We start from the raw sequence: 27,868 nt of genomic DNA, 5'->3' as shown, positions 1-27,868 counted from the left end.
ATTAGTTGGTTGTTAGTTTACATAGTTTTAAGGCACAACAAACCAAATTCAACCAACCACCATACACCACGGTGCAGGCACGAATGCCTCACTTCCTCTGTTCTAGCTGAGTCATTCTCCCACAGTCCATTTCTCCTTAGGCTAAGTAACACGTCGGAGCCATGATTTTACCAGGTCTTCCCTCTACAAAGCTTTACCTATCGGTCACACCTGGTGGTAAAAATACTGAAGTAGAATGATGTTGGGCAGGAGGCCTGAAATGGTGGTGGAGTGTCTTGGGGTGGTTTTCTATTCCCATGATCATCTGCTCTACACCCAGAAATGGTTGCTGGAGCTTTAAGGTGGGTCCGGGGGGAGGGGAGAGCCTTGGGGCTCTTGAGCAGGTTTTTCAAAGCCTCACTCCCCAAGTGTCCATAGTGCCGGGTAGACTGGGCTCTCTTTGTTGCTTAGCTAGCTTGGTTTTTTGTTAGCTTAAGCAAAAAAAGGTTTTTTCCCCTTCTCTGGAGACTGTGACAACAGTCCTTCAGCAGCCTTTCTGTTTTTCCTGAACTGTTTGGTTTGGTCCGGTCCAAGGCCAGCGAGGACAAATCGACGGGGTCAGCAGGGGATCAGCGAGGAGCCAAGAAGCCACTCCATCCCAGACCCAGACCTCGGAAAAGCCAACCCAGGGAGAGAAAGGACCCTAAATCCACCAACTTCATCTGCTGCGGAGACCAACATCAGAGATTCACCACGTTCCCATCTGTTTTTTTCCCGAACTGCTACATGAACCTTTTGGTTTTTTTCTTCCCTGAGACAAAAGCTGTCGCATTTGTATTTTTTTCCCTCTTCTCCACCATGTGATCAGCCGTTGGTTTTTTTCTTTCCCTGGCATTTTGGGGTTTTTTTTGTTTTGGTGTGGGTGTGTGCTTGGGGGGGTGGAGGTGGGGATAAGGCTTTGACAATTCAATATCTAGCATTTATTCATTTTCTTCTTGTGTTGTGTTGGCACTCTGTTTGTCAATAAACTGTTGGTTTTGTTCACTTTCATCCACTAGTATTCATTTTCTCATTGGCAGAAAGGGATTGTTGGAATCCCTTTTTTTGTTAGAGGAAACACTCATTCCAGAGTGTTCTTCTCCTAAACTTGTCTCTAAAACCGAGACATGGAGGAAGCCACAGAAACCAGTCCCAGCCAAGCAGTCAGAGAATTGACTGTGGGAATGAGGGGGCTGTGGGGGACTCACTGTGAACTTCAGAGGGGCTGCAGCTTATCCCTCCTGCCACACTCTTAGAGGTTTCTGCCACCAAGCCCTGCTTGTAGAAGTTTCTGACATCAAAGCAGAGACAGCTGAGTGGGACTTGGCCCTGCCCCATTTGCTGCCTGGCATGGTCAAGTTGAGGGAAACTGCCTCAAGATTACTGCCAGGTTGTGTGACAGGGAGCTGCAGAACCTGCCACTCAGCTCTCACTCCTGGGAAGGAAGGTGCCATCCAGCAGAGGAAGGGCAGAGCAAGGAAAGGTAGGCACTGCACACCCTGCAAACCACAGCCAAGTCCATCAGTGCTCCACCACTTGCCTCCCTGCTCTTGACCTGGTGCTGAAAACCTTTACCTGAGTGGGCTTCAGAACAACACCTAGGCTTAAATCCTACTGGCATCAACATTTCTTAGAGATGCTGTGTAGAGGAAGATAAGATAGAATTGAGCTACAGGCTGTGGGACGTGCCTGTAGAACACCACGGCAGCACAGAGAAGCTTGTCTCTGCCTGACCTTGGGGGGAAGAAACGCCACAGGCCAGGCACTCTAAGGAGAGGAGCCTGCTGGAGGAGTGAGCGGCTCGTGATCACCCCCATATAAGGACATTAAGAAAGTGTGTTGCTGACGCAGCAATGCGTGATAGGTCGCTTAGTGAAAAATACCACATAAGGAAATAGTGTGTCTCGAAGAAGTGTATAACACCAGCTTGTTTCTCACAAAAAACATCTCAGTATCCTTGCCAATCTGAGTCCATGCATTGGTCATTGGAGGTTCCTGAGCAATGGTTTATGTCCCTCTTCTGTTCTGGCAACTCAAATCGCTCCTGTCTGTAGAAAAGAGGAATCTGAGTAAGTATTTGGAGTTTCCCGAAAGGAACTAATCCCTGGGACAGCAAACAGCATTCCCCCTGGTATTTTGCAGTCAGGGCAAAAATACCAGCAAGCTGAAGACTCCAGGATGAATGGATTAGTGGGGTTACAGACTGCATTTGCCTGTCATAATCAGGTCATGAACATGCAGATGGAATGCAAATGGTCCCCTCACTCCTATTTCTGGGTATTGCTGGGCATCAGAGAAATCCTGCTTGAGCCTGTGACACACTGAATTTGGAAAGGAATGATTCCTTTTGTTTTCTTTGAGCAGCATCCATTTTTAAAATCAGCTGTGCCTCTGTCCAGCCTGGCATCTCTGATCATTGCAACACAATGGCAAGGACCATTTCAGAATGGCTTTCCCAAGTGTCAACTGCCCTGACTGGGACTCACAGTAAAACTTTGTAAAACATCAATTCTGTTGGCAGATTGCCTTCCTTGTCACCTTGTGTATAAGCTATACATGCACTTCTGAATTGTCCACTTTTTCTTAAAGATGGAAAGTCCCTTTTCTGGGGTTTTAGAGATGGTTTGGAATTGGGGGTCTCCTTCCTTCATCTGCTCTGCAATGGCTTTGGAATAGGGCCCAGTGCCCAGCTTTTGCCCAGACACAGTACTTCTAGGTGAGGAAGAAAGGGCAATTGCATTTCCAGCCTGTCACGGTATAGCATAGTTTGGTTTTTTAGTAAAGAAGGCTTCAGCTGTGGAAGTGATTCTCTTGCAAAGAGGTGCTTACATCTTCCTCTGTGACCCGACAGAAGCAATCAACTGGCTAGTTTGAATATTGGCAACTTTTTTAACCCACTTAAGAAGCTTGACACGCCTCTGTGATCCACATTTAAGAACGAACAAACCCCGGGAAGCTCTCTTGCTTCCGGCTTTTGGACAAGTAACTGGGGGGCGCTGCGGCGTGGCCCGGCAGGGCTGGGCCGGGCCCTGCTCGGCACGACCTGGCTGGGTCGGCCGCAGCGCGGCTTGGCTGAGATCTCAGCCGCTTTTGCTCGCTGGACACCCGGCGTTGCTGCTTCAGTTACAGGCTGGGCCGGCCAGGAGACAGCCACCCTGGAGCCGAGTGGCCTTGTTCCACCCGCAGCACAGCTCGGCCAGGCCGGCCCCCTCCAGTGCGGCCGCAAATTCATCTGAGGCCGCCACCCAGCAAAGATCATGTGACCAACAGCGATAAGCGAATGCCAGCTGCAAGGCCCGGGTGAGATTAACCCTTTTAGTGCTGTAAGATTCTCCAGAACAGATGAAGCCTGCAGACATCAATCCTGTCCCAAGTCAGAGGAGGAGGAAAGGTGAAGGCAAGTGAAGACAACACCATAAAGATACCAAACTCAATGAAGAAGGAAGAGCTGAAACCCTGAGGGAGGAGAAGGAGGAGATGCTTCAAGTCTAGAAGCTGAAATTCTGTTGTAAAGCTATGGTGATGGACTATGATACATCAGAGTACCCATTGTAATTTCATGAAAGCGTGGCGGGGTGGAGCGTTCAAACTGCAATTGTGAGCAAAAGTATCTGTGCTGAAATAAGCAAATGTTGAAGTAGCTGCGATCTGGTGAGAATCTTGAACAGAGATGAAAGTGATGAAGACTCTTGCTCCCAAGGGAAGAGGAAGGCCTCTGTTCCTGGAGCTGAAGATGCTCCCAGAGATAGGTGAAGAGAACCTTTGTTTCTGAACAGCTCAACCTTAAAAGGGTACCCCAGTAGCTCAAGATTGGACCCTCAAAAGCAGTTGTGGGGAAAGCTGTAAGTCGAGGGAAGGGACTTTCACATGCGAGCAGAGAACCAACCCGGGCGGCTGTCTCGTTGTGACACTGAAGCCATGAGAGAATTGTTTCTTGTGGAAATGTCTCCATAGCATGAGCAAGAGAGACTCCTCTCCCTAAGTGAACTGAAAAAAGAGATTATTACAGAGGTGGTAAACTGACTGAAAAAATCTCAAGGGTTGTCTTTTTACATTGTCAGTGGGAGAAAGGAGGAAGGTGGGGGGAAGAGAAGTGTTCTGAAAGTTTAATCTTTTTTCCTTCTTTTAGGTCTGTTAATAAACTTCTTTATATTCTTTTAAGTTTTGTGCCTGCTTTGCTTTCTCCTAATTCTTATATCACAGAAGGAAAATAAGTAAGTAATGGATATTTTGAACCAAAGCACTACACTTAATTGGTGTTTCCACCCGGTTTACGAACTGAACCCGCTGCACAGCCAAAACCCAAGGAAGAGTGGGGCAGCCAAAACCTGTATCCTGTGCAGATACAGGCTTTCAGTTGTGACTATAGAGAGTTTCAGTTCCTGCCTAGTGCAGATGGGGCAGAGAATCCTCTGTGACTGCCCCCCTTCCAGGTGCCCATGGATAAATAAGTACGAGGCTCTGCAAGCAGAACAGAACAAGGTGGGGACATCTGCTGGCAATATAGTGCAGAGGAGAGCAAACAATCCAGGAGGTTCCTGGAGCATGTGACAGAGAACTTTTGACACAGCTGGTAACCGAGTGAGCAAGCGAGAGTGATGCTGAGCATGCTCTTTGTGAGCAGAGGACTGGTGAGTGACAGGAGAGTTGGATGCTGTCTTGGGTTCAGCAATCATAAAATGGTCATTTTGATTCTCTGAGAAGTAAGGACAGGAATGAGCAGAACTGCTGCCTGGGGCTCCCCTGCTCAGTCTGGAGAGGGAGTCCCCACCTCCATTAGGTGCATAACCTCCAGAAGCCCAGAGTCTGTCATCTGAAGCCCAAGTTGACACTGAGGGCTGCCAGGTACCTCAGGCTGATGGGACACTACTGCAAATAGGAGGCAACAGTGGCAGGTGGTTGTTTTCAAAGACAGGTCCATTTTCTACTGTGTGTCTCATTTGTCCAGCCCAGACTCAGTTGTATTCATCAGGTATGGGAACTGCTGCTACTCCCACTAGGTCAGCAAGGATTTTGGTGGTTGGCTGCCATGAGAGCAGAACTGGTTGCTTACAAAATGGGTGCTGAGAGTGCCCTGAGTCTTGGGGCCAGAGGGGTCCCTCAGTTGCACGGGTGATAGGGAGCTGCCCCTTGTTATTCTTAGTCATGCAAAGCTGTGCCAGACAGAAGTGGGCCAATAGAACAAACAGGTAGCATGCAAGCCTCTTCCACCTGGGTCTGCTGAGATTTTCAACCTTTAAGGGGCACTAAGGCAGTGACTTTTGGTCACTTTGTGGATTCTCCATGTGAAGCAATGCTGCTGAATCTGTCTGTAGCACAGCAGCAGAGGAAAAAGCTTTTCAGTTCCTCAGGTGCCTTGATCCTCAGTATTGTCTTTTTATGAGGGAGAGAAAAACTGGTTTAAAAGTGAGGGGAGGAGGTAAGATGCTCCTGAACTTTCTTCTTTCCTTCTGTCCATTACAGGTAGGTCTCTGCAGCTCACAGACTTGCCCAGGGAAACTCTCAGACATTGTCACAGGCCCCAGGTATTTCTTGGAGATACCGTACCACAGCAGGAGCAGGTTTCTTGCTTGATGTGTGCAGCAGGTTTCTTGCTTGCCTATTCCCATTTTTTTTTCATGAATTATGAATTTTGGATGCCTAAATGTTAAGTGTCCCCATGACAAGTGTAGAGGTTAGGAAGACGTTCATCTAATGTGTTTGCATGATACTTCAATAGCATTTGTGTTGTCAATACCTCAGGGACACGTCCTCTGCACAGGGCAGTGCCCATGTCCTGTGCATGTCAGGTGGTGTCCTTGGAGCAGCTATCAGAGTGTGGATTCACCCATGGGCACATCTGCCCATTCTCCCCACTCTTACCACCCTTCCTACAGCCTCCCAAGTCGACCTTCTTGAAAAAAGTTCCCCGTCCAGCATTGGACTCCTGGTGCCTTTGCAAAAACAGATTCTCTTTGGCTTGTGGGAATCTGCAGCATCAGATCCCTCAGCAGACATTGCTTTTAAATCTCTGTCCCAGCCATGATGGATATGTGCTGTATGGCAGCACATTTTAAAAAAAATATTTGCTGGACTCTAATCTCCAGCTCACAGAAGGTAAGTAAATTTCTGAGCTAATTCTCAGCGAGTTGCAAGCTCCATTTTTACAGTGGACATTTGCAAGCACCAAAAGAGGGAAGCACTGTTGGTAGAAAGTGCAGCTTTGTATGGAAGTCTCCTCTGTTATTTGTTGGGGTCCCTCCGCTGCCGTGTAGCCCTGGGAGAGGGGCCCTGAGGGCACAGACACGGGGTTTCCCTGCCCCTGCTCAGCCTCGTTCCCATTGGTTGGTTTGTGTTCCCTGCGCGGGCAGAAGGACCCTTGGTCCCGTGACTGTGACAGTTCCTCGGCAGAGCCCCGGCCATGCGGCTGGAGAAATAAACATCTCTCTGAAATAGCTATCAAGAATCTGTCTGCCCGTATATATTTCCTTTCCATGGGACTCCTGGTTTGGTATATGTATGTTGCAGTATCCCCACAGCAACATAATGGTGGAGAATTGAGAGAAGAACGATCCCCGATTCCTAAGCGACTGATTTGTGTGAGTAAACCCTGGAAACTTTGGATTCCTCTTCTTGGTTTTGCTTTGCTATTCCATATCTAAACTATGGAGGAACCGTGGGAAGACTCTTGGCTCTCAGAGCCGCATATGGACATTTATCTTAAACTTAAAATGATTCTTGAAAAACGATTTGTAAATTTTAGCTTGATTCAAGCTCAGAAAGAACTGAAACACTTCCTGGCATGGTTGTTTAAGAACTTTTTCTATGTTTCTTGGGATTTAATTCTTACCAAGGGCTTTTGGAAAACCGTTTGGACACAGTTAATACTGGAGTCAAAATATATGCCGATGGAAGAATATTTTCGTGAATATTATTTGGTTACCGAGACTGTTGAGCAATGTCAGCTGTGTCCTGGCGAAGGGAAGCCTGGCGCAGGGACCGTGCGGCCCAGGCCACATGCACCGAGCGCTCTGCGAGCAGCAGCGAGGCAGTTCCCGCGCGCAGGTGGAGCCAAGCGAGCCGCAGTGTCGGCAGCGGAGCGGGGAGCGGCGGGAGCGGCGGGACCCGGCGGTGCCCACCCGGCCCCGCGCAGCGCGTGGTGGAGCGAGCCCCGGGAACGCCCGGCCGAGAGGGGCGGCGCGCGGGCGGCGGCTGGCGGCGGTGGCGGTGGAACGGAGCCGCGCCGAACCGAAACACGCGCTGGAGCGGGGCGCGGGGGGGTCGTCGCTCGGGGGCCCGGCCGAGACGTGGGTGCAGCGCCCGGCATTGGCAGCGAAGCTGCGACCAGAGGAGGCGACGCACGGAGAACTGAGCGGCGCGGCCCAGCCCAGCCCGCGCAGCCCCGAACGCGACCCCGGGAAGAGCCCGCAGGCACCAGCAGCCCCGACAATTCCAACACGGGAGTGACCGAAGGAGAGAGCAAAGACGCAGCGAGACAGGAAACAGCAGCCACTCGGAAAAAGGAAAAGATCACAGTAACTAAAACCTTAGGGATAGTAAAATGGTATAATGTTAAGCAAAATTATGGTTTTATAACAAGGTGTGACAACCAGCAAGACATATTCGTGCATAGAACTGCTATTAAAAAGAATAACCCTGAAAAATGCATCCCAAGCTTGGGAGATGGAGAGGTGATGGAATTCAAAATTATACGAGGTAGAAAAGGGTTACAAGCATCGCAGGTCACTGGGCCTGATGGTGTTTCTGTGAAAGGCAGTATATATGCTAAAAATCGTAGTTATGTTATACAATATTTCCATTGTAAGCCCCCCCTACAGTCTCCCTTTCCTAATCCCACCTTTCCCTTTTACCCTATGTCCTATTACCCCCAGTGTATTCCTAATCCGTTTTTTCATCCATGGTTTCCCTCATGAAACCATGCTTTTGCCAATTGTTTCCCCAAAAATCCCTTTCCAATGCCGAGTGGGGGATGAAAAGGGGGAGGGAAGAAGTTAAACCCTCTCCTGCCTCAGTTTCCCCACAAAGCATGCTCAGAGAGTTCTGTCTCCCTTCTGTCAGCCCGAAGATGTTCCACAGAATCTGTTTGGACAGTTAAAGACTCAGGAGGGTGGCTTGTTTTGTTTTGAAACTGTTCTTGTTATGTTTATCCAGTTGTTTTCATTCTCCTTTTATTAAAATAAAACGGGTGAGGTGTTGGGGTCCCTCCCCCGCCGTGTAGCCCTGGGAGAGGGGCCCTGAGGGCACAGACACGGGGTTTCCCTGCCCCTGCTCAGCCTCGTTCCCGTTGGTTGGTTTGTGTTCCCTGCGCGGGCAGAAGGACCCTTGGTCCCGTGACTGGAACAGTTCCTCAGCAGAGCTCCGGCCATGCGGCTGGAGAAATAAACATCTCTCTGAAACAGCTATCAAGAATCCGTCTGCCCATATATATTTCCTTTCCATGGGACTCCTGGTTTGATATATGCGTGTTGCAGTATCCGCACTGCAACAGTTATTTAATTCTAGATGTCAAAATAAAGTGCTACTGAAAAGAGCAAACTGATGCCAGTGCTGCAGGTGGGAGGAGAAGGCAGCAGGTCAAGCACATGAGTTCAAAACCTGGATAGAGGTAGTCCTGTTTGTGTGTCTGGAAGCAAGGGAATTTTCTAAGTAGGTGGGTCCTTGAGATGGCATGGGCCTGCCAAACAGCACAATACATTTGTGTAACAAAATACAGCCCTGAAATTCTTCTCTTCTCTAATTCTGTATATAAGATGTATTTAGACTATGAATAGCTTTTCTTCCTCCAATAAAAGAATATCAGAGGCCTTTCAGTGCATAAATTCATCCATTTCTGTTCTGGTTTTCATGGTTTAGCAGTGATAGTCTCCAATTTTGTACTCTCACTAAAATCATGCACTGCTTCCTCTCCCCCCTCCAACTGGAGGCATGAGTGCTTGGATGTTTCTGCACATTGTGGAAGAGAATTCTCAGAGGACTCGGAGACACCTGTGGGTCACTGCTGTTTGAATGCAGCTCCTCAGACGAGTCCCTGCATCCTGCATCTCCTGCAGGAGCTGCTGGCTGTCCTGCACCAGCGAGGACCCGCAACAGAACGTGCCTTCCAAAGAGCTGACAGTGTGTGAGCTACATGCTGCGTAGCAATGCATGGGAGATGTACCACATCTGATGGACACATCACATCAGCACTCTGAAAAGATGTGACATCCTAATGAAAACTAGATAAGGTTTTAATTCTAGAAGCCTGTATTTCGAGAGTTCTGTGTCTATGGATATTTAGGTAATGTGCTGGTATTTGCAAAGGTATATGCTACTTTTCCCCCTCTTCCCCCACTCTGCTGCCCTGTGCCTCTTGCCTTGCCCGCTGTGCCACCTCTGTCCCCTCTGGCCGTGCCGGGGTCCGTGCTGGCAGCCGGGCCGGGCCGAGCAGCGTTTTCAGCCCCAAGTCCCGGCTGCCCGCACCTGACGGGAGCGGCGGGAAGCGCCGCGGGCACCAGGCAGTGCCCCACCTTAGGGGCCGCGGGGCTCAAGGCACCGGGGAGCCGCTGGAGGGCCGGTAAGGCGGAGGGCACCGGGGCTGCCGCAGGGACAGCGCCGCTGAAGGCCCCGTGCTGCTGTGGGTGGTGGTGGTGGTGGTGGCTCTGAGAGGACAGTGAGGCTGTGGGAGCTGAGAGGAAGGAGTGAAACTGAGGGGTCCGGGGGAGCTGAGGGTGATGGCAGGGTCTGAGGGAACAGAGAAATGGCATGGACTGAAAGGGCTGGCGGAGCACAGGGCACTGGGGGACACTGAGGGGGATGGCAGCATTTGGGGGCCTAATGGGATTGGAGGGTCTGAAGGGATTGGAGGAGCTGCAGGTGTGCTGAGACCTTGGTGAAGCTCAGGGCACGGTGGAGGTCACTCAGTATTTCCTTTGCTTCCTAAATCTCTCTCTGCTCTGTTTCCAGAAGGGCTGCTCTGCACAGGAGGAAGTGACTGAGGGGAATCATGGGGAAATGTGCTGGCTCGGTTCCATCCATATCTTGTTTTCTCCATATCTGTATTCCGTTATGGTTTTGTCTGTATATAAATAGCTATGTTTCTATACGCCAAGAATTATATTTCAAATTATGTACTGTTATTTATTTATGTTATTTAGTTATAGGTGATTACAGGTGATATACAGAGATTTAGATAGGTACTTTGCATATTTATGTATAGGTTCACTGTGTATATTATTATACTTACACAGATGTTAATATATTATATATCATTGATTGTTATGATTATATATGTATGGAGTTCTATGTAAAGCTGTGTAGAGTTGTGCAGTTTAGTTACTGCTCTGTGGATATTTAGATAGTTCAATTGATGTTTGTCTCTTTATATACCTACATATATAGGCACTACTTTGTAACCTGCAAAACGTTTGATTGTGTGAACTGAAAGTGATATTTGTATCTTTACATATGGTCAGTACAGTTGTACCAATCTGTAGAAAGCTTTTAAATGAAATTGGTAATTGTATATAAGCAGTGCAGTTGCAACATCTCTAATTTCTTTTTAAACTGAAGTTCACTTTGGTGCAGTTCTGTACGCACCATTGTAGTAATGTACAACCAATGAAATCTTTAAACTGAAAGGAACGTTAAATTGTGATATTTGAAGCAATTAGCAGATGTCGACCTTAGGATCCAGGAGGATTTTGGCAATGGGTGATGATAGGAGCTGGGGGGAAATAGGCAGGCATGCCCCATAGATCCCCCAGTTCCATAAAGGGGGGGTAAGAAACCATAGGGTTTGATAGGCAGTGGAGCCACACGTTCAGGGATAACTCACTGGAAGGGCCTGCTAAGGAAAGTTACAATTCCAAGTGTAACTTTGGGAAATGGAAAGAAACCCCCAATCCAAGAGGACATCTTATTTCTTTCAAGACACTGCTACTTTCCCACACAACAAACAAACGAACATAAATCAACCCCACATACAGTGAAGCAACACTTCAGGCATATTTACATCTGTTATTACTTTGGAGTCCAAGAGATCCATTGTACAGTCTACAATGTATTTGTATATTTGTGTACTCTCTGAGAAATTAATTTCAAAATACAGCCCTTAGCACTTTCCAGACACTTTCAGACATGTAAGATAGAGATTTGCCTCAGCTTCTAAAACCCCTCACAAGCTATCCATCCTCCTACTCCTATGGAATTTTTACTGCATTAGCTGGGTGTTCAAATGCTATAAAAATCTTTAGTAATATTCAAGATGATGAGAAAAGCTTCTTCTTACAGGTAAAAGCACTGAGTTTTAGTCCTGATTTATATAAACCAGCATGATATAGGATGACATAATCTGGTTGCATAAATCAATGGCTATGCTTGTAGAATGAATTATTACTCAGCATTAGTTAAGGGAACTTAATTACATATATCACACTATCAGTTGTCTTGTTTTCTTTCTACTTTTTGCTCCAGTAAAAAAAGTCCATAGCAGTATGACAATACTAGATCCTAAGAGAAGGGAAATATGCCATATGGCCTCTAGTGAAGTATCTTCTTAGGCAAGCTATTTATAGAGCTAAGTAGTAAAAATAGCATCACAAACAATTAAGACTGTAGAACTCTGTATACTACGTAGTTCAGCATGAGAAGATTCTGCCTCTGCTCAGATCTGGCCAGAGTTCAGCCAGAACCCAAACAAAGCCTGTGTGCAGGGTGTTGCTGTGGCATGTATCTTGTGAGGATAAATCCCTTTCAGACAGAAGATGGACAGTAAGTCAGCTGTGCCATGCACTAATACAGCTACTTGGCTTGTGGAACACAGGGAGAACAGACAGGGTGAGGCTCTATGAGCTTACAAAAGAAGCATGTACACGTACCCTTGCTGAGACAACATCCAAAGTCAAAGACAGCTTCAAGGAATGCAAGTTAGAATATTATTATTATTATTATTTTTATTATATTATTCTAGAGCAGTATGAACCTAAAAGGAGGTTGGTGTTGTCTATTAGTAGAGGTGAACAGCAGAAATATTTCTCAAAGAGCACTGAAGAAAAAGGAAACTGTTGGGGTCCCTTCCCCCTGCCATGGAGCCCTGGGAGAGGGGCCCTGGGGGGGAGACACAGGGTTTCCCTGCCTCTGGTCAGCCTCATTCCCCATTGGTTGGTTTGTGTTCCCTGATAACGCCAAGGACCCTCAGGTCCCGTGACTGCAGAGTTCCTGAGCAGAGCCCCGGCCATGCGGCTGGAGAAATAAACATCTCTGAAACATCTACCATGAATCTGTCCATATATACTTCGTTTCCACGGGACTCCTGGTTTGAAATATACTTGTTGCAGTAATCCCCGCTGCGACAGGAAACCATAGGTGACAGTTCTCAGAGCCCCAGCTAAATTAATGAATACTACGTGACCTACAGTAAAAGCCAAAGGTCTTCTTTCCAGGTTGTGGCAATTTACATTCATTTTAATGGCTACTGAAGCTCAGATTTTTGCTTGGGCTTGGGGTTTTTGTTTGGTTGGTTGGGATTTTTCAGACATGGTTGATTGCATTTTTATTTTCCAGAAACTTTCTAATAAAGAGGAATCCAAGGAAATCAGTTTGTCTATTTTGTATGTGTGCTTTTCTTATTTGTGTACAGTATTTTGTATATTAGCCATGCTCTTCCTGAAGAACCGTATCACAGAATCACCAAGGCTGGTTCCTTGTGAATCGCCCCAAACTGGGCCAAGAGACACTTCAGAGACAGAGTCAGAGAAGTGGTCATTTGCTTTATTCAGCGTGCTGGGTGTGTGGGGGGATCGCTCCTCCTAACACACACACATAGCACTCCATACAGCACAGCAGATGGGTAAAATTAATGAATATTCATCACGTTCCTTGGGATAGGAGTGGTTGTACAAATTACTTATCAGAAGTCATTAATATCGTTAGTATACATGCCACGCAGGCGCTGTGTACCCTGGTGGTCGCACTGAGGAAGGCTCCTCTTCTTCCTCGGGGGGTCTTTCTGATGAAGATTAGTAGTCTTCGTCAACAATGCACTTGTCACCTTTCTTTCTGGAGCATGAGCAGTCCTTCGTTGGCTGATTCAGCAGTTTCTGTGCTGATTTCAAACAGGTTCTGATCCTCTTATCTTGACACGGTGCATTGTGTTTGTCTTATCTTGACAAGGCTAAGGCACATCCTGTTTCTTAGGCTTGTGATTAACATTTGCTGACTCTTAACAGTTAATTTGTGCTTACATGAGTTAACTACTGATCTACCCCTCTCGCTTCGTGCAACTTAAGGCCATTTCCAGCTGTCCTTTCATTTGAGACATGGCAGGATACCAACCCCCACCTGGCTACAACCTCCTCTCAGGGAGTGCTAAAGAGCAGGAAAGTCCCTGCTGATTCTCCTTTTCTCCAGGCTGAACACCCGCAGCTCCCTCAGCTGCTTCTCATAGGACTTGTGCTTTAGACACTTCCCCAGGGTGGAAGTGTCTCCTCTGGACTCCCTCCTCTGGACCTCTGGACTCCCTCCAGCACCTCAATATCTTTCTCAACGTGAGGAGCCCAAAACTGAACAAAGGATTTGAAGTGTGACCTCACCAGTCCTGAGTACAGGGGGACGGTCACTGCCCTGGTCCTGCTGGCCACACTATTGCTGACCCAAGCCAGGATGCCATTGGCTTTCTTGGCTTCCTGGGTCCATGGTGGCTCATGCTCAGCTCTGCCAGCCAGAACCCCAGGCCCTTTCCCCCCAGCAGCCTTCCAGCCACTGCCCCAGCCTGTAGCACTGCAGGGGTTGCTGTAACCCAAGGGCAGGACCCAGCACCCCGCCCTGCTGAACCTCAACCAACTGGCCTCAGTCAGTCTCATCTTAGCAGCATGAAATATGTTTGCTAGAAAGGAGAAATAGATTGCAAAATCAAACAGCCTGAAAGTAATACTTTTACTTACAGCTGAGATGTGGTGTAAGTTACTCCTGTTAGCTTCTTAGTGACAGATTCAAAGGGAAGTTTATCTTTGGATGCTCAAAAAAATATCCTGACATGATGGAACTGATCTTCTCTTGCAGATTCTTTTCCTAATTCTCGTCCCGGCGATGTCCCCTGTTCCGTCCCGGTGTTTTCCCACCCACCCTGTCTCTGCGCTGCCACCTGCTGTCACACTGGTGCCCCCTGCTATGTCCCACCGGTGTCTCCTGCCCTGTTCCCGACACTGTCTGCCCCGGAGGTCTTTCCATCCCATCCCGGAGGTGTCCCTGCCCTATCCTGGCAGTGCGCCCTTTCTTGTCTCAGCAGTGTTCCTGACCTATCCCGGCTGGGCCCCCTCTCCTCTCTCGGCAGTGTTCCCTTCCCCAGCGGTGTTCCCCACCCTGTCCCGGGGTGTTTCCTCTCCTATACCGGCGCTGTTCCGTGCCCTATCGCGGCTGTTTCCCCTCCCCTCCCCTCCCCTAGCACTGTTCCCGTCCCTCTCCTGGCGCTGTTCCCTGCCCTGTCCTGGCTGTATTCCCTGCCCTAATCACGACTGTGTTCCCTTCCCTGTCGCGGTCCAGTTCCTTGCCCTGTTCCGACGCGGCCCCCGGCAGCCTCCCGCGGCCCCTCCCGCCGCAGGGGCGCGGCTCTCTGGGCCGTTTGTGACGCAGAGCCGGCGGCGGGGCCGGCGGCTGACGGCTCGTTACCGCCAGGGGGCGTCGGGCGTCGGCTGTGACGGACAGCTCGAGCAGCCAATAGGAGGCAGCGCAGCTCAGCGGGCGGGGCGGGGCGGGCGCCGCCACCGCCCCGTCCCCCCCCCCCATCGCGGGTCCGTCCCTTTGTGCGCGTCGTGTCACCTTCTGTGGTCGTCGCTGCGGCCACGCCGTTGGAGCAGAAGGAGGCGCGGGAACCACCGAGGAGCAGGAAGAGGAAGAGGAGGAGGAGGGGGAAGCAGCCTGGAGAACGTCGCCCGCCCGCGCCGCCGCCGCCTCATGCCGCGGCGCCGTCCTGCCGCCGGCCCGGGGACCTGCATGGCCGGGCATGGGGAGCGCTGCGCCCTCCCGCGCCGCCAGCGTTGAGCCGCCGCTCGCCGCCCTCCGGCTGCTGCTCTCCGCGCTGGGACTGCTGCTGCTGGGCGCAGGTACCGGGGAGCGGGACTGGGAGGGATGGGAGCGCAGCCGTGTGCCCGCAGACGCGAGGTGCTGTCGAGTCCTTTTTCTTCAGGTAGAGCCTTTCATGAGGAGGGATTCGCGAGCTGGGCCCGTGTAGTGTAGAGAGGAGAAGGTTGAGAGGGGATCTCGTTAGTGCATATAAATATCTCCATCCGAGAGGATGGTGGATGATGCCAGACTCTTTCAGTGGTGCCCAGCGACAGGAGGAGGAACAATGGGTATAAATTAAAACACAAAAAGTTTCACCTTGAGGAAGAACTTCTTTGCATTAAGGGTGGCAGAGCACTGGAACAGGCTGTCAGGGAGGTCATGGAGTCTCCCTCGCTGGAAACATTCAAACCCCACCTGGACACGTTCCTGTGTCACCTGTTGTAGGTGACCCTGCCTTGGCACCAGGGGGATTGGACTGGATGATCCCCAGAGGTCCCTTCCAGCCCTAAAAATTCTGAGATTCTGTGATTTATTCGGCTGTTTGATAACTTGACAGACTTGCTCGTCTAGCCTGATTTATTTGTGATTAAAATAATTTTACAAATATAACTGAAGGGAAATAAAAGTTTTGATGCTTTGAAAGTCTGGCTCTAAACCCAGCGTTCCCTCTGTCATTTTGCTTGGCACGGGTCTTTTTTGTGTATTTGAAAACACAGAAGTTGATTGTTGTTAGGGGTTTTTTTCTGTATTTTTCAGAGGTGTATATCTCTTGCACAAGGAAATTTTCAGCTTACACAAGTCATGGTCATGCATAGCTGTCGGTGGAGAGTTCCTCGTTCTGCTTTGTGTTGTCTTGGGATTTTGACAGGAGATTTGTGTTAGCTATGTATCACTGGCAAAACATATTGCCCTTATAAATTCATGGTACAGATATTCAGAGTAAGTCATGTGAGTACTGCCTCAGGAAGGTCAGCTAAGGGGTAGGCAAAGAAATTGCTGATATCCTCTCGTCACTGGGTGCATTGCAGAAAACAACTATTTAAAAATGAAAAATGTTGTTATTCATCCTATTTTCCACTTCTCATGGCTCAAGAGTTTCTCATAGATATATTACGTTTTCCTTTTTTTTTTTTTTTACTCTTCCATTTTATCTTTGTTGGCATTTTTGTGGTGTTCAAATCCTGTTTGATGACAGCGAGAAATGACAGATAAATGTCCCCACAGATGAATTTTAGTACATAGTTTTGCAGGCTTGGACAGCTGTTGAATGAAGTTGTGGACACATTCTTTATGAAGGTCCAATTTCTCTTTGGATGGCAGGGATTGCAGTCTTCCTAGATGAGGGTCCTCCTGGCTTTAACCTGGGTGAAAAGTGTGGCTCTGTTTCCCTTAGCGTTGTTCATTTAATTTCTGGTCCTGGTAAGTTCTTGGGTAAAAGTTACCTTCAGAAAGCCGTTGTTAACTGCCATGAGAATCTGGAATGATTTCGGATCGTAATTGTGAGACTGTGGAGGAGACAACTGTAAAACTCCCGTTTGCTTGTGAGGATGTTAACTGTGTTTTTTTATGGAAATCAGGTCATCAGATAAACTCTAACTGGTTTGTTGGTGTAAACTGAACTGTGTAGCAGTTGTATACATCTGATAAGTACTTGAGGCTTTTGTGGGGAGAGGGTTTCTCTTCCCCTTGTGTTATTACTGAATTATGTTCTGAGAGGTACAGCTACTGCAATGTACACATACCTTAGCTGAAAACTTGTGCTTCAGACAAGGAGAGCAAAAAAAAGCTGGGTATTTTCACACACTAGTCCCAAAAAAATTGAGCAGTGAAGCTTTAGCTATGGCAGTGCCAGGGAAATTAAGCAATCTGCTTGTCTGCTTACCTACCATCCTCCCCCCGCCCTCGTTTCTGGAAGAGAACCTGATTTTTGCTTTAGTCAGTCTTATTTTTGTCTAAACATTTTTAGACATTTAGATATGTCCAAACATCTAAACAACTTTACTTTGTTGCCTTTACCACGTTCTTTTGAGGGGCAGAATTCTATATAAAAATCCAGTAACTTGTGTAAAGCACTGAAAGACTAAATGGAGACTTCCTTACTGACTAAGTGATTAATTTATACACAGAATTGCATCATCACCTTGGTGTCTGGAAAGAAATCTTTAGCTTATACTTGACAGGATCTAGTGCTCTTAATTTTCATCTAGACAATATGAGGTAATGGATTAGGACATCATCAGTCCTCTCAGCCTCTGAGATATTCTCCATGGCTACCTTTCTATCTTGCAACCTCTTGTCTTTCTAAAATGCAATGATTCCCTAGTGCATGAGCACTTTTAAGTTTCTTTCATGTTGTTTTCTGTGGTACTTGTGGGAGTGGAAAGGGGTATTGCCACTTAAGAGCTTTGCTTTATGTCTTTCTGTTGTCTGTTTTGTGCTTAGGTGACTGTCAACTGCACACATCTTGTGGAATCCAGAAGTGCACCACTGATTTTGTATCCTTCACTTCACATCTGAACACGGCTCTTGAGGACTTTGATTTGGAGTTCTGCAAGGCCCTGCGGGCATACTCTGTGTGTACCTATCGCAATTCCAAAGTATGTCGTGGAAACCTAGTCTATCATTCTGCAGTGCTTGGGATCGGTGACCTAATGACCCAGAGAAACTGTACCAAAGATGGACCCACATCCTCCACCAACCCTGAAATGACCTATGATCCTTGCAATTACAGTGGCCACACAGAAGTGAGAGAACATCAGGGAGGAGACAAGACTCCTCCTCCCACTTACCTGTTTTGTGGCTTGTTTGGGGATCCTCATCTGAGGACTTTTAAGGATAACTTCCAGACATGCAAAGTGGAAGGTTCTTGGCCCCTTATAGACAATAACTACTTATCAGTGCAAGTGACCAATGTGCCTGTGGTCCCAGGATCCAGCGCTACTGCTACGAATAAGGTACAGATTTTTTTTTGTGCACTGTGCATGCATGGAGAAGTAAAAGGCCAAGACAGTTAAGTAAGTCATTTAGCCCTTAACAGGTAAAGAAGTGTAGCAGCTTGAGAATCTTCTAAACAATAGTATAAAAAAGTAAAACACTTAGTATCTTCTTTTCTGAGCACCAAACAAAACAGGGTTTTTTCTTCCCTTTGCTCCTGCTCATGACAAGAAAACCTGTGCGTGTCATCACACAAGCCTGTACGGATACTGATGTAATACTTTTAAACAGTTATTAGATTATTGTACATCTGTGACTTTCTCTGCACTAATTAGAAATTCAAAAAATCGTAGAATGCTTTGGGTTGGAAGGGAACTTAAAGAAGGAAAGAGCGTTTGTCTGCTTTTCATTAATTTTCTAAATTGCATAGCTATAACAGTAGAAAGCAAATAATACTGGGAATGGCTGGCACAAAAAACTAGTTACCAAAACACTGATGTTTCAGAGCAGAAACAAGAGGGGGAACTGCAAAGAATTGAGAGGAGGTAGCAAGCTATATGGTTGTGAGAAAGACTTAGTACCTTGGCTTTACTAAACAAGCAGTGGCCTTAAAATTGTGCCAAGAATGTTAAACTCTTGTTGAAACAGGCAGGACTTAAGATTGCACTCCTCTCAGATACTTGAGGTGTCTAGAGTAGGAATACATCCACTAGTATTTGATAACTGATGCCATTTCTTTGACTTAAGAAAAGTCCTTGGCTCTTTCTGCTGAATGCAGGTAGCGTGTCCATCAATTACTTAAGCATGCATTTGAAGCTGATGTTGTCACGTACCTCTTTTGGAGTGAAAGGGCTTTTTTAAAAATTGTGGTAGTGTAGCTCATGTATTGTCAAGCTATGTCAGGCTATATGTACACAGCTTCAAGACATCTACTCCAAAGAATTTTCACTGTGTTGTTAAGCCTGGAAGTAGTTTTTTTAATTACTGGAGTCAGAAGCAGGAGTTGTCTTTCACAGTAGGGTAGAGCCTATGCATCTTCTGTGGAGTTGGTTGTGCAGTAGTATTAATATGGGAAAATCGGTTTTACTATTAAAGTTGTGCTGGATTCTGAAGTATTTACTAGTGGCAATGCTTGTATGAGTGAAAAGAGGTTGGACTGAAACTCAGAATTACATTTTCTTAACTTGTGTCTGTTTCAAAAACAGTCTTCATTATGAATGAGTTCTGAAGGTGTATAAAGTAAGGGAATGAGGCTTACATGAGTAAGCTTTGCAAAACAGACTTATGTCCCCTGCAATCTGCTCCAGTGGCTTTACCTAAAGACTCCTAATAAGTGGAAGAAAAACCTGGATTTTGTAATCTGCAGTAAGCTTTTATCCTCAGTTTTGCTAAACTCTTGCAGAATTTTCTTTATTTCTTGTTTCCGATAGCAGTAGAGGAAAAAGTTGAGACTCTTGTGTGCAAATTGTGTGGATGGCTAGGGTGTGTTAGTAGTAGATAGGTGATCTTAACTTTAGCCACATTTTGAAAATGATTGACTGTGGTAGCATGTTATGCTGGTATATGTCTTTGAAGAGATAACAAAGAGAACACCAAGAGTAAATGTGTGTACATACTGAGGGAAAGTATTTTTAAAAAGGTTTTAAAAGGTGTGCCTTGTGTCTTTATTTGTTCTCAATAGGGATTCTTTCTGTGTTTTTCTTGACTTGGGTAAAATGTTTTTTTTTCCTCTTTTGTAGTAGTCTCTGTCATTGCCCAAGTACAGCCAAGTGTGCAGAAGCAATTAAATAAAACAAGATCTATGGTTTGCGATACTAGAAATGTCTCTAATGCTGATATAGTTTACATGTTGTACAGTCCTTGAATTTTTTTTTTTTTGGCAGGTAACAGAACTTAGCATACCTGTTGTAGACAATGAAGGTTGTTTGAATGTAGAAGTGACTTAGAAAATAAGTTTTAATATCTCTAATGCATTCTCTTGACTCTGTTATTTCTAGTACGAGCAGGCTACTATAAATGAAATAGAAAAGGCTTTTCTGCTAACTTCATTCCTGTAACATTTTCCTCTGCAAGTATTGCATTTTGACTATGATTGACTATCTGCTGCTGAGTGTACTTAACTGATTTTGGCCACAGGCTAGCTTAAAGGACTTCTAAAGAGCTACACTTCCGTGACATTTATCTACATAGTGTAATCCGTAGCTGAGAGCATGCCAAAAGGTCTTCTACCTTCTTCATAAGAAAAGTTTTCAGACTGGTACTTTTTGTTAGTCTGGCTGTTATTTCATTGTATGTATTTGAAATAGATGTTTAGCAGGAAATAAAAACAAAGATATATGCTGAACTTATATTGTACAGAAGCCAAAGCAAATACTAACCTAATTAGTACACTCTAAAGCAGGCCTAATGAAAGGAAGGACAGTAAGAGTAGAAGATTTAGTTTTTCCTGAATGCATTTTTTTAGAGGAAGTGGTTTAAGAAGTCATAGAAACAGAATGCTTAATCTTCACCCCATTGTCCTTTTGAAAGGTACAAACCATCACCTGCCCTTGTAGGGAGTTAGTACTTTTCACTTTTGTCTTTGCTTTCTGGTGTACCAGTCTTTGAGGCAGTTGGTAATGAAGGCAACATTGTGTGTGAAGTTTTCTTCTCTCTCCAAAACCTAAGAGACTATGGAACCCCCAGCAGTCTGAGGACTATCCAGAAAGTTCATAAAGGACAAGAGAATGCCAGGACGACACTTAAGTAAGAATGTGAGGAATAAAAGCGTGTTGTTCTCCCCTGCGCCTCACTGTGCGCTGGCATGAAAGTATAAAAAGCAGGAAAACTTTTCCTTGAATTCCTTAATTGGAAGAGCACATCTTGTGAGAGTTGTGTACTTATAAAAATGCTCTTGACAGTTTGTAGGTGTTTTGCGTATTTGTGTTACCCATAGTAACATCTGTTTTTCACCATGGACAAAAGCTGTGTTCTGTGGTCTAGCTGAAAATAGAAACTCCAGGTTTTTTGAGCTTGCCTGATGTGCTTATGACCCTTGGCATAGGATCCTAGGGCCTTTCAGATGGAGAAGGAGGATCATCACCACGTAACTGGGAAACTGAGTTTAAGCTCTTCTTTCTTTTTCTTTCTGACAGACTTCTTGTATGGGTTTTGAGTAGGTCACTGGCATTATTTATGTTTGATTTCTCTAGCTCTAGATAAGAGCTTCCCTGTCTTGGAAGTGGTTTTGCAGTTCCCTGAGAATAAATGTCTACATTTGTGTCTACATTTGTGTCTACATTTGTGTCTACATTTGTGTCTACAGGGAGCAGGTAGGTAGGGTATTGTAGAGTGCATTAAATAGAAGGTTGGGGTTTTTGAAATTTTATTTATTGTGTGCTTTATTTGGAGGGGTACAAAGTCTTTATTGCCTTTTGCTGTTGTGACAGGATATCACTAGAGCAATTGTCCCTGAGTAGCAAATGAGGCAGAGATGCTTGGGCTTGCCAATGGAAAGCTTTCCTTCTTGTTTGGAGGTATCTTCTTGTTTGCATTAATTGGAAATGGAGGTTTTCCTGTCCAGGTGTTTTATAATAGATAGCTTGAGGGTGAGAGAGGGAATTTAAGGACACAGAGAAGGAAAAAAACTACAGAGCTTTTTACTGTAGTAATTTATTGGGTATAAACCTTGGAACCTGGGAATTGGTGCTGTGAGCAGGGTAAGGGAATTTTGGGGATAAATGTTCTTTTTCCCAAAGTCAAAACATTTTAAATATCTCTTTTGTAGCATGGTTTCAATTTTTCAGGAAATCATTGCAGAGTAAGAACAGTGTAGTAGAAAAACAGCTGAAAGGTAACTGGAAGATAAATGTTCTAAACGTTTTAAGAAGTAGAAGGATCATGTACCTCGTCACATGTCATTATTCTTTTCATCTTTATGGACATCTTGCCTAAGGCAGAGATGAATTTGTCTTATTTTGCAGAAGTAGCTTATACTACAGATTTTTTGGAGGTTATAATACAATCATTTAGGTTGGAAAAGACCTTTAAGATCCAGTCCAGTCGCAAACTGTCAATTCCACCACTAAACATGGTCTGTAAGTGCCATGTCTACATGCCTTTTAAACATTTTTGGGCATGATGAGTCAAGAGGCTGGGAAGCTTGCTCCAGTGCTTGGCAGCTCTTTCAGTGAAGGAATTTTCTCTAATATCCAATCTAAAGCTCCACAGCACAGCTTAAGGCCATTTCCTCTCATCCTGTCACTTGCAACTTGAGAGGAGAAACTGACTCTTACCTGGCTACAACCTCCTCTCAGAGAGTTGTACAGAGCAGTGAGATCTCCCTTAAGCTTCTTTTTCTCCAAGCTGAACACCCCCAGCTCCCTCAGCCTCTCTTCATGAGGCGTGTGCTTCAGACCCTTCCAAACTCTGTTTCTCTCCTCTGGACTCGCTCCAGCACCTCAATGTCATTCTGGTTGTGAGAAGCCCAAAATTGAACACAGGATTTGAGGTGTGACCTCAGCAGTGCTGAGTACAGGGTACAGCCGCTGCCCTGGTCCAGCTGGCTATACTTTGTCTGACACCAGCCAGGATGTCCTTGGCCTTCTTGGCGCCCTAGACCCACACTGGCTCATGTTCAGCCACTGTTAACCAGCATCCCTAGGTCCTTTTCCACTGAGCACTTTTTCACTCACTCCTCCCTAAGCTCACCAGTGTTAAAATAATGGTTGAAGTTCATGATGTTAGAGGTCTTTTTCTACCTGAACAATTCTAGGATTCTATGAAATGCATAGTAAAATAACAAACATATAGTGATACCTTCATCATTTTAATTGCATTGTGGCACTAGGGAGGACAAGTACAAGACCTCAAGAGTTGAAAGTGTTGTTTTTAAGGTACACAAGCCAGGCACCTTCTACAAATACATGAAAGTCTTCCAGAAACTGCAGTTTTACAGCTCAGTAACACCGTCTTTGAAAGGTTTTGCATGTGCAGTGGAATTTAAGAAAGCTTTGTGATCAGTGTACTCATCAGTACTGGCATCAGTAGGAGTGGGATGATGAAGTCCAAAATGAAATTGTATGTGTGCAAATTGTATATGTGGGGTTTGTTTTGGTTTAGTAATCTTACTATAGCTGATGTTCGTTTATTGTATCCTCAGATAAGCCTCTGGAAACCTTTATTTTCATCTTTCAGGGTGCCTCACTGCAGAAGAGCTCTGTATGTTCCCAAAGAACAAGGCTGATACATCGATAGTTTCAAAAATCTTTCTTCATATGAAGATTTTGGCATTTGGATTTTTCTATCTAAGTTTAGAAAGGGCAGCTAATCTCTAGTCTGTAAATAGTACTGCATGAGCAGCTTTGTGAAGGTGTTCTTGGGACCCAGAGTGTGAAAAGTACTGTGCGTACACAGACATGTATAACGTGTTAAGTTTGTTAGAAATAACCATTTTCACTTTTTAATGCTCCCTGTTACCTTGAAAATTTAAAGACAGAACACTCTGCAATGAAATTTTGCTTCATCTCCCTTTGCAACAGGTTCTGAGTATCTGTCAGGGCATGTATCAGGGCATGATACTGAGATAGGAGTGTGTGATAAGGCAAAGCCCATCCAGCACTCTGGTTTTACTGATTTGGCCTATGGATTAGATGGATGTCACATGACAGACAACAGAATATTTGAAACCAGTGCCTTGAGCTGCAAGGTTTGAATACATGTGTGTCCTTTGAAAATCTTACTTGTCTCTGTTGATTCTCTGTTTGGAGTGTCCTTGCAATGTTCATAGAGGCCTTTTTTCATCTAATAGTCCTTCAGCTCTCATTCAGCATCCAGTGTTATTGCTAATCTTTAATTAGGGTGAAGGCTTCTTGTTCTTTCTCTATGTTCTGAAATTGTGTGCATTTCATTCTTGGAAACGAGGGAGCCCTGGAGAGAGCAGTTGGGTAGCTGTTTCCTGATAGATTTTGGCAGGTGCCTTGCTTAAATGTTTTAGCAAGCAGCCAGTTCAGTGTCTCATTAAAACAATGAACACTTTTTGACTCCAGGCTTGTTCAAGTGCTAAGGAGACTTAGAGCTTTACTTCTGGAGATGTGCAGAACAATGCAAATGTGCTCAAGGAAATAGCAATGCTTCTTTGTCTGAGCAGGCTGAGATAGAAGTCTGTTTCATCCAAACTGTGTTACGCAAAATAAAAGGCCTTTTACTGCATTATGGCCTGGATTATATGCAGAAATACTAATCACTTGAAAGACCTGAAGTTTCTCTCCTGTAGTTGCTGAGCTTACTTTACTAAGCACAAAGCTGTGAGGTGCTCTTTACAGCAACAGGGGCACTTGTGCGTTTTCTGGATTTTGGGCATAAGCATTCCAGCTCAGCTGTTGTTCACAGACATCAGTTTACCAAATTATTTGAGTACAGATGGTCTCAAGCTATATAGCTGATACATCTCAGGCTGTATAACTGATTAATGCAAGGAAAAACGATTGGAAAAATGCAGTCCTCACTAGTGAGAACATATGAAGTCAAAATAGTAAGTATTGTCTGTGTTGTGAGACAAACACTGACAAAGCATCAACCACCTGGGATAAACCAAATACTGAAAATAAATCTAATATTGTGTAGGGTATGTCTGCATACTCCAAAGAAGAAATTGTTGCAGGGGGAGGAGACAGGTGGAAAGACTTGTGTCTTATACAAGTGGTATAAGAGAGAGGTGAGGCTAGTGAGGGCAGAGGTTTTGTTCAAATTGTTTGTAATTTACACTTGATTTAACCTCTAGCTCTTACTTTAAAACAGAGGGGCAGAAATAAAAGTTATTGTGCAGAAGTGTGGTGGTTAACTGAAACTAAAATGTGAGGTTGCTGTGGAACAGATTTTGAGTTTAACATTAGTTTAAAAATTCCTTCTGATATGTTTTGGAGTAATCTGAGTCTCTCAGCAGACTGCTTAAATCATAGACTGTAACAAATATTATATAATCAGTCAATGATGAAAAGAATTACTAGAATACCTATTCTTGGTGCAAAATGTCTTTTGACCTTTTCAAGAAGTCCTTCCCCTCTAGAACTCTAAAGGCAGTAGCATATCTGTTTGAATATTTAGATGTGAATTCTCATTATATTTTTTGTTTTAGGAAAAGTTGCTAGACACTCCAAACTTGGTCTGCCATATAGCCTAGTCATTACCTTCAAGTAAGACTGGACAACCTGCTGCTTCTTTTGTTGCGACTTACTCTAACAAGTAGAAAGGTTTAAAAGGCTAATTCTAATCTTAAAAAAAAATTAATTGCTTTATGATAATGATTTTGGTATTGGAAGTTACTCACTCTTCAAAGGCATGTCTTTGAGTATCTTTCAGTATTGCTTTGTTTCTCTGTGGGCACCTTTTCTAGCAACAGTGGACTCGAAGTGTCAAATCTCCCAGTTCCTAGGACTAATGTATTGAGGAGCCCTAAGTCATTATTTGACTAGTTGTTCTTCCTGGTCCTGATTATACCTTTCTCGGATTTTGCATGGTCTCATTCTGGTTTTGCCATAGTGGCCAGCACCGTGGGAGTTGCCGGGTCCTTGCGCTTCTCTGTCATTGCCAGATGCATTCCAAAGTGTTAAGAAACTGTCAGGCAGGAGGTAATTGTGATGCCTAATTAAATATAAAGTGTTTTCTTTTCCTGACCTCAAGGCTGTTGCCACACGCTAATAGTCTTGCTTCCGGGCCAACATAAGAACAAATTTAACATATGCCATCTAGTAAAATACTGCTTTAAGCACATTTACAAGCTGTTTTCCTTAGGCATGAGTTGTGGACAGCTGTCAAGTTTTAAGGTAGTGGGCAGTTCCAGATATATTCAGTTACAAATTGGAAAAGGGGTTGACGTGATGATTTTTTTCCGCTAACTTTGCTTTTTTTTTTCCCCTCCCCCACAGATAACTATTATCTTCAAATCATACCAAGACTGTACAGATCAGAAAGTATATCAAGCAGTGACTGATGACTTGCCTGCAGCTTTTGTTGATGGTACAACAAGTGGAGGAGATGGGAACACCAGGAACTTGCACATCGTGGAGAAAGTCAGTGGCAAATACATCGAGATGCATGCTAGGTACATCGGGACCACGGTGTATATCCGCCAGCTTGGGCACTACCTGACCCTGGCCATTCGCATGCCCCAGGAGTTGGTCATGGCCTACGAGGAAAGCCAGGATCTGCAGCTGTGCGTGAATGGCTGCCCTTCCAGTGAACGTATTGATCAGAGTGGCAACTTGCCATTGCCTGTGGTGGGAAAGCTGCTTCCTTGGGGTGCTGCGGCTCATCCCCTATCAGGGTACACACTGGAAACAGCTACCACCAAATGCCATGAGAAGATGCTTGTGAAGGATATCTATTTTTACTCATGTGTATTTGATCTACTCACCACTGGCGATGCCAACTTCACAGCTGCTGCTCACAGTGCCTTGCAAGATGTGGAGGCACTGCACCCCAGCAAAGAGCACTGGCATATCTTTCCCAGGAGTGGAGGTGGTAGTGTGGGCAGGGATAGCAAATTCTTTGTCAGTCTTGGACTTCTGTGCTTGATCCTTGTTGCATATTTGTGTGGAGATTGAGAGTCTGGTTCCTGACATATTTGTAGGATTTTTTTTTGGACTGTAACAAAATTTTGAAATTTATATTGTCATAATATATTGAGTAAAGATGAATATATATGTATATACCATGTATATGAAGGGATGTTTTGTCTTGGGGCATCCACCAGATTGGATGTTAACTGTTTTCGTGTATGTTTGATTCAGTATTCTATGTATCTATTTGTTTTACAGTTGTTCAAATGTTTTATAATGTCCCTGCGTTGGGACCCAATAGAAAGCACTTTATTTTTTACATAATAAGTATTTAAGTTTGTATCTGAGTAACTATGTATTACACATGAAATACTCAATGCTCTTTCTAAGTACTACTTGGTTTAACACGTGCTTTTTTAACTAAATTAACTTGTGGGTTTTTCCAAGAGAGCTTTAGTTAATGTCAAAAATGGGTATTTTGAAGCTAGTGAATGATCTCTGGAGAGAGCAAAGAGAGCTTAAACTTAGAGGGAACTTTTTTTTTCCTCCACAGGCCCTCCAGTTGTCTGTGTTATAGAAGGCTACAGATTTTTTCATGCTTGGAAACCCCGCAATGTAGTCAGTCTTTGCAAAATGTTTTAGATATATATACCAGTAAGTATATGTGTGTATGTAAAAGAGTGGCTGTGCAGTGTGTAAATATTTAAAATTATTATAATAGAAGAATTGTTGCCCCCCATGCTGAGGAATGTCAGTAAGGTGGTGTAAGTGACCCCTGGTGGGGTGCACAGAAATTGGGGATGTAGACCATGTACTGGGCAGGTAATCTATAAATAAAGTCTCAGTTTGTCTCCCAGCCAAATAGGATAGATAGGATATTGGATAGGAATGTGCTGAATACAATTGTTATACTTCTTGCAGATGCTTGTTTCCCTCTGCTAAATAAGATGTGTAAATTTATGACCAGCAGCAGCAAACCAGGCCAGTTTATTGAAAAGACAGTGTGGAGGAAGCTAAGATCAGGAACCATTACCTCAGGATCGAATTGTACAGTTCCTTTGTAGTGTTGCAGAGATACTTACAAGAACACAGTGATCTGTGTTACTGCTGCATCCCTCCTGAGAGGCATTGTAAAAATCCTCTTTTCAAGTTATTGGAGAACTCTCAGACCAGAAGAACCCTGCAACAGAAAATTATTTTCTGTAAAACTGAAGAAGAGATGGTGAAATTTGAATAAATTATACAGAAGAGTCCATAAGATTACAGAACTTAGTGTAACAAGGTGATTTGCTAAGTATACATGGAGTATTTCAGCTGCAAGGCTAATCACACAGTGTGAA

The 27,868-nt window shown here is 45.0% G+C and overlaps 1 protein-coding gene and 1 long non-coding RNA gene across 2 annotated transcripts; one reads left to right on the top strand and one right to left on the bottom strand.

Annotated features, from left to right (window-relative positions):
• Window positions 1-124: 124 nt before the first annotated feature.
• LOC116437495 lies at window positions 125-14,429 on the bottom strand. Its single transcript, XR_004237330.1, has 3 exons — window positions 13,504-14,429; window positions 12,306-12,307; window positions 125-135 (listed from the first exon to the last, which is right to left on the bottom strand). It is a non-coding gene; the product is annotated as an uncharacterized LOC116437495 (long non-coding RNA).
• Window positions 14,430-14,774: 345 nt separating this feature from the next.
• On the top strand, window positions 14,775-27,174 carry RGMB (repulsive guidance molecule BMP co-receptor b). Its single transcript, XM_032095145.1, has 3 exons — window positions 14,775-15,095; window positions 17,500-18,011; window positions 25,896-27,174. Exons 1-3 carry the CDS (start codon window positions 14,996-14,998, stop codon window positions 26,571-26,573), a joined length of 1,290 nt encoding a protein of 429 aa, XP_031951036.1. The 5' UTR covers window positions 14,775-14,995; the 3' UTR covers window positions 26,574-27,174.
• Window positions 27,175-27,868: the final 694 nt, after the last annotated feature.

Source organism: Corvus moneduloides, chromosome Z (genome assembly GCF_009650955.1).
Source record: "Corvus moneduloides isolate bCorMon1 chromosome Z, bCorMon1.pri, whole genome shotgun sequence".
Taxonomy (NCBI): domain Eukaryota; kingdom Metazoa; phylum Chordata; class Aves; order Passeriformes; family Corvidae; genus Corvus; species Corvus moneduloides.
Note: the sequence above shows the minus strand (reverse complement) of the source record. Positions and strands in the feature narration are given on the sequence as shown.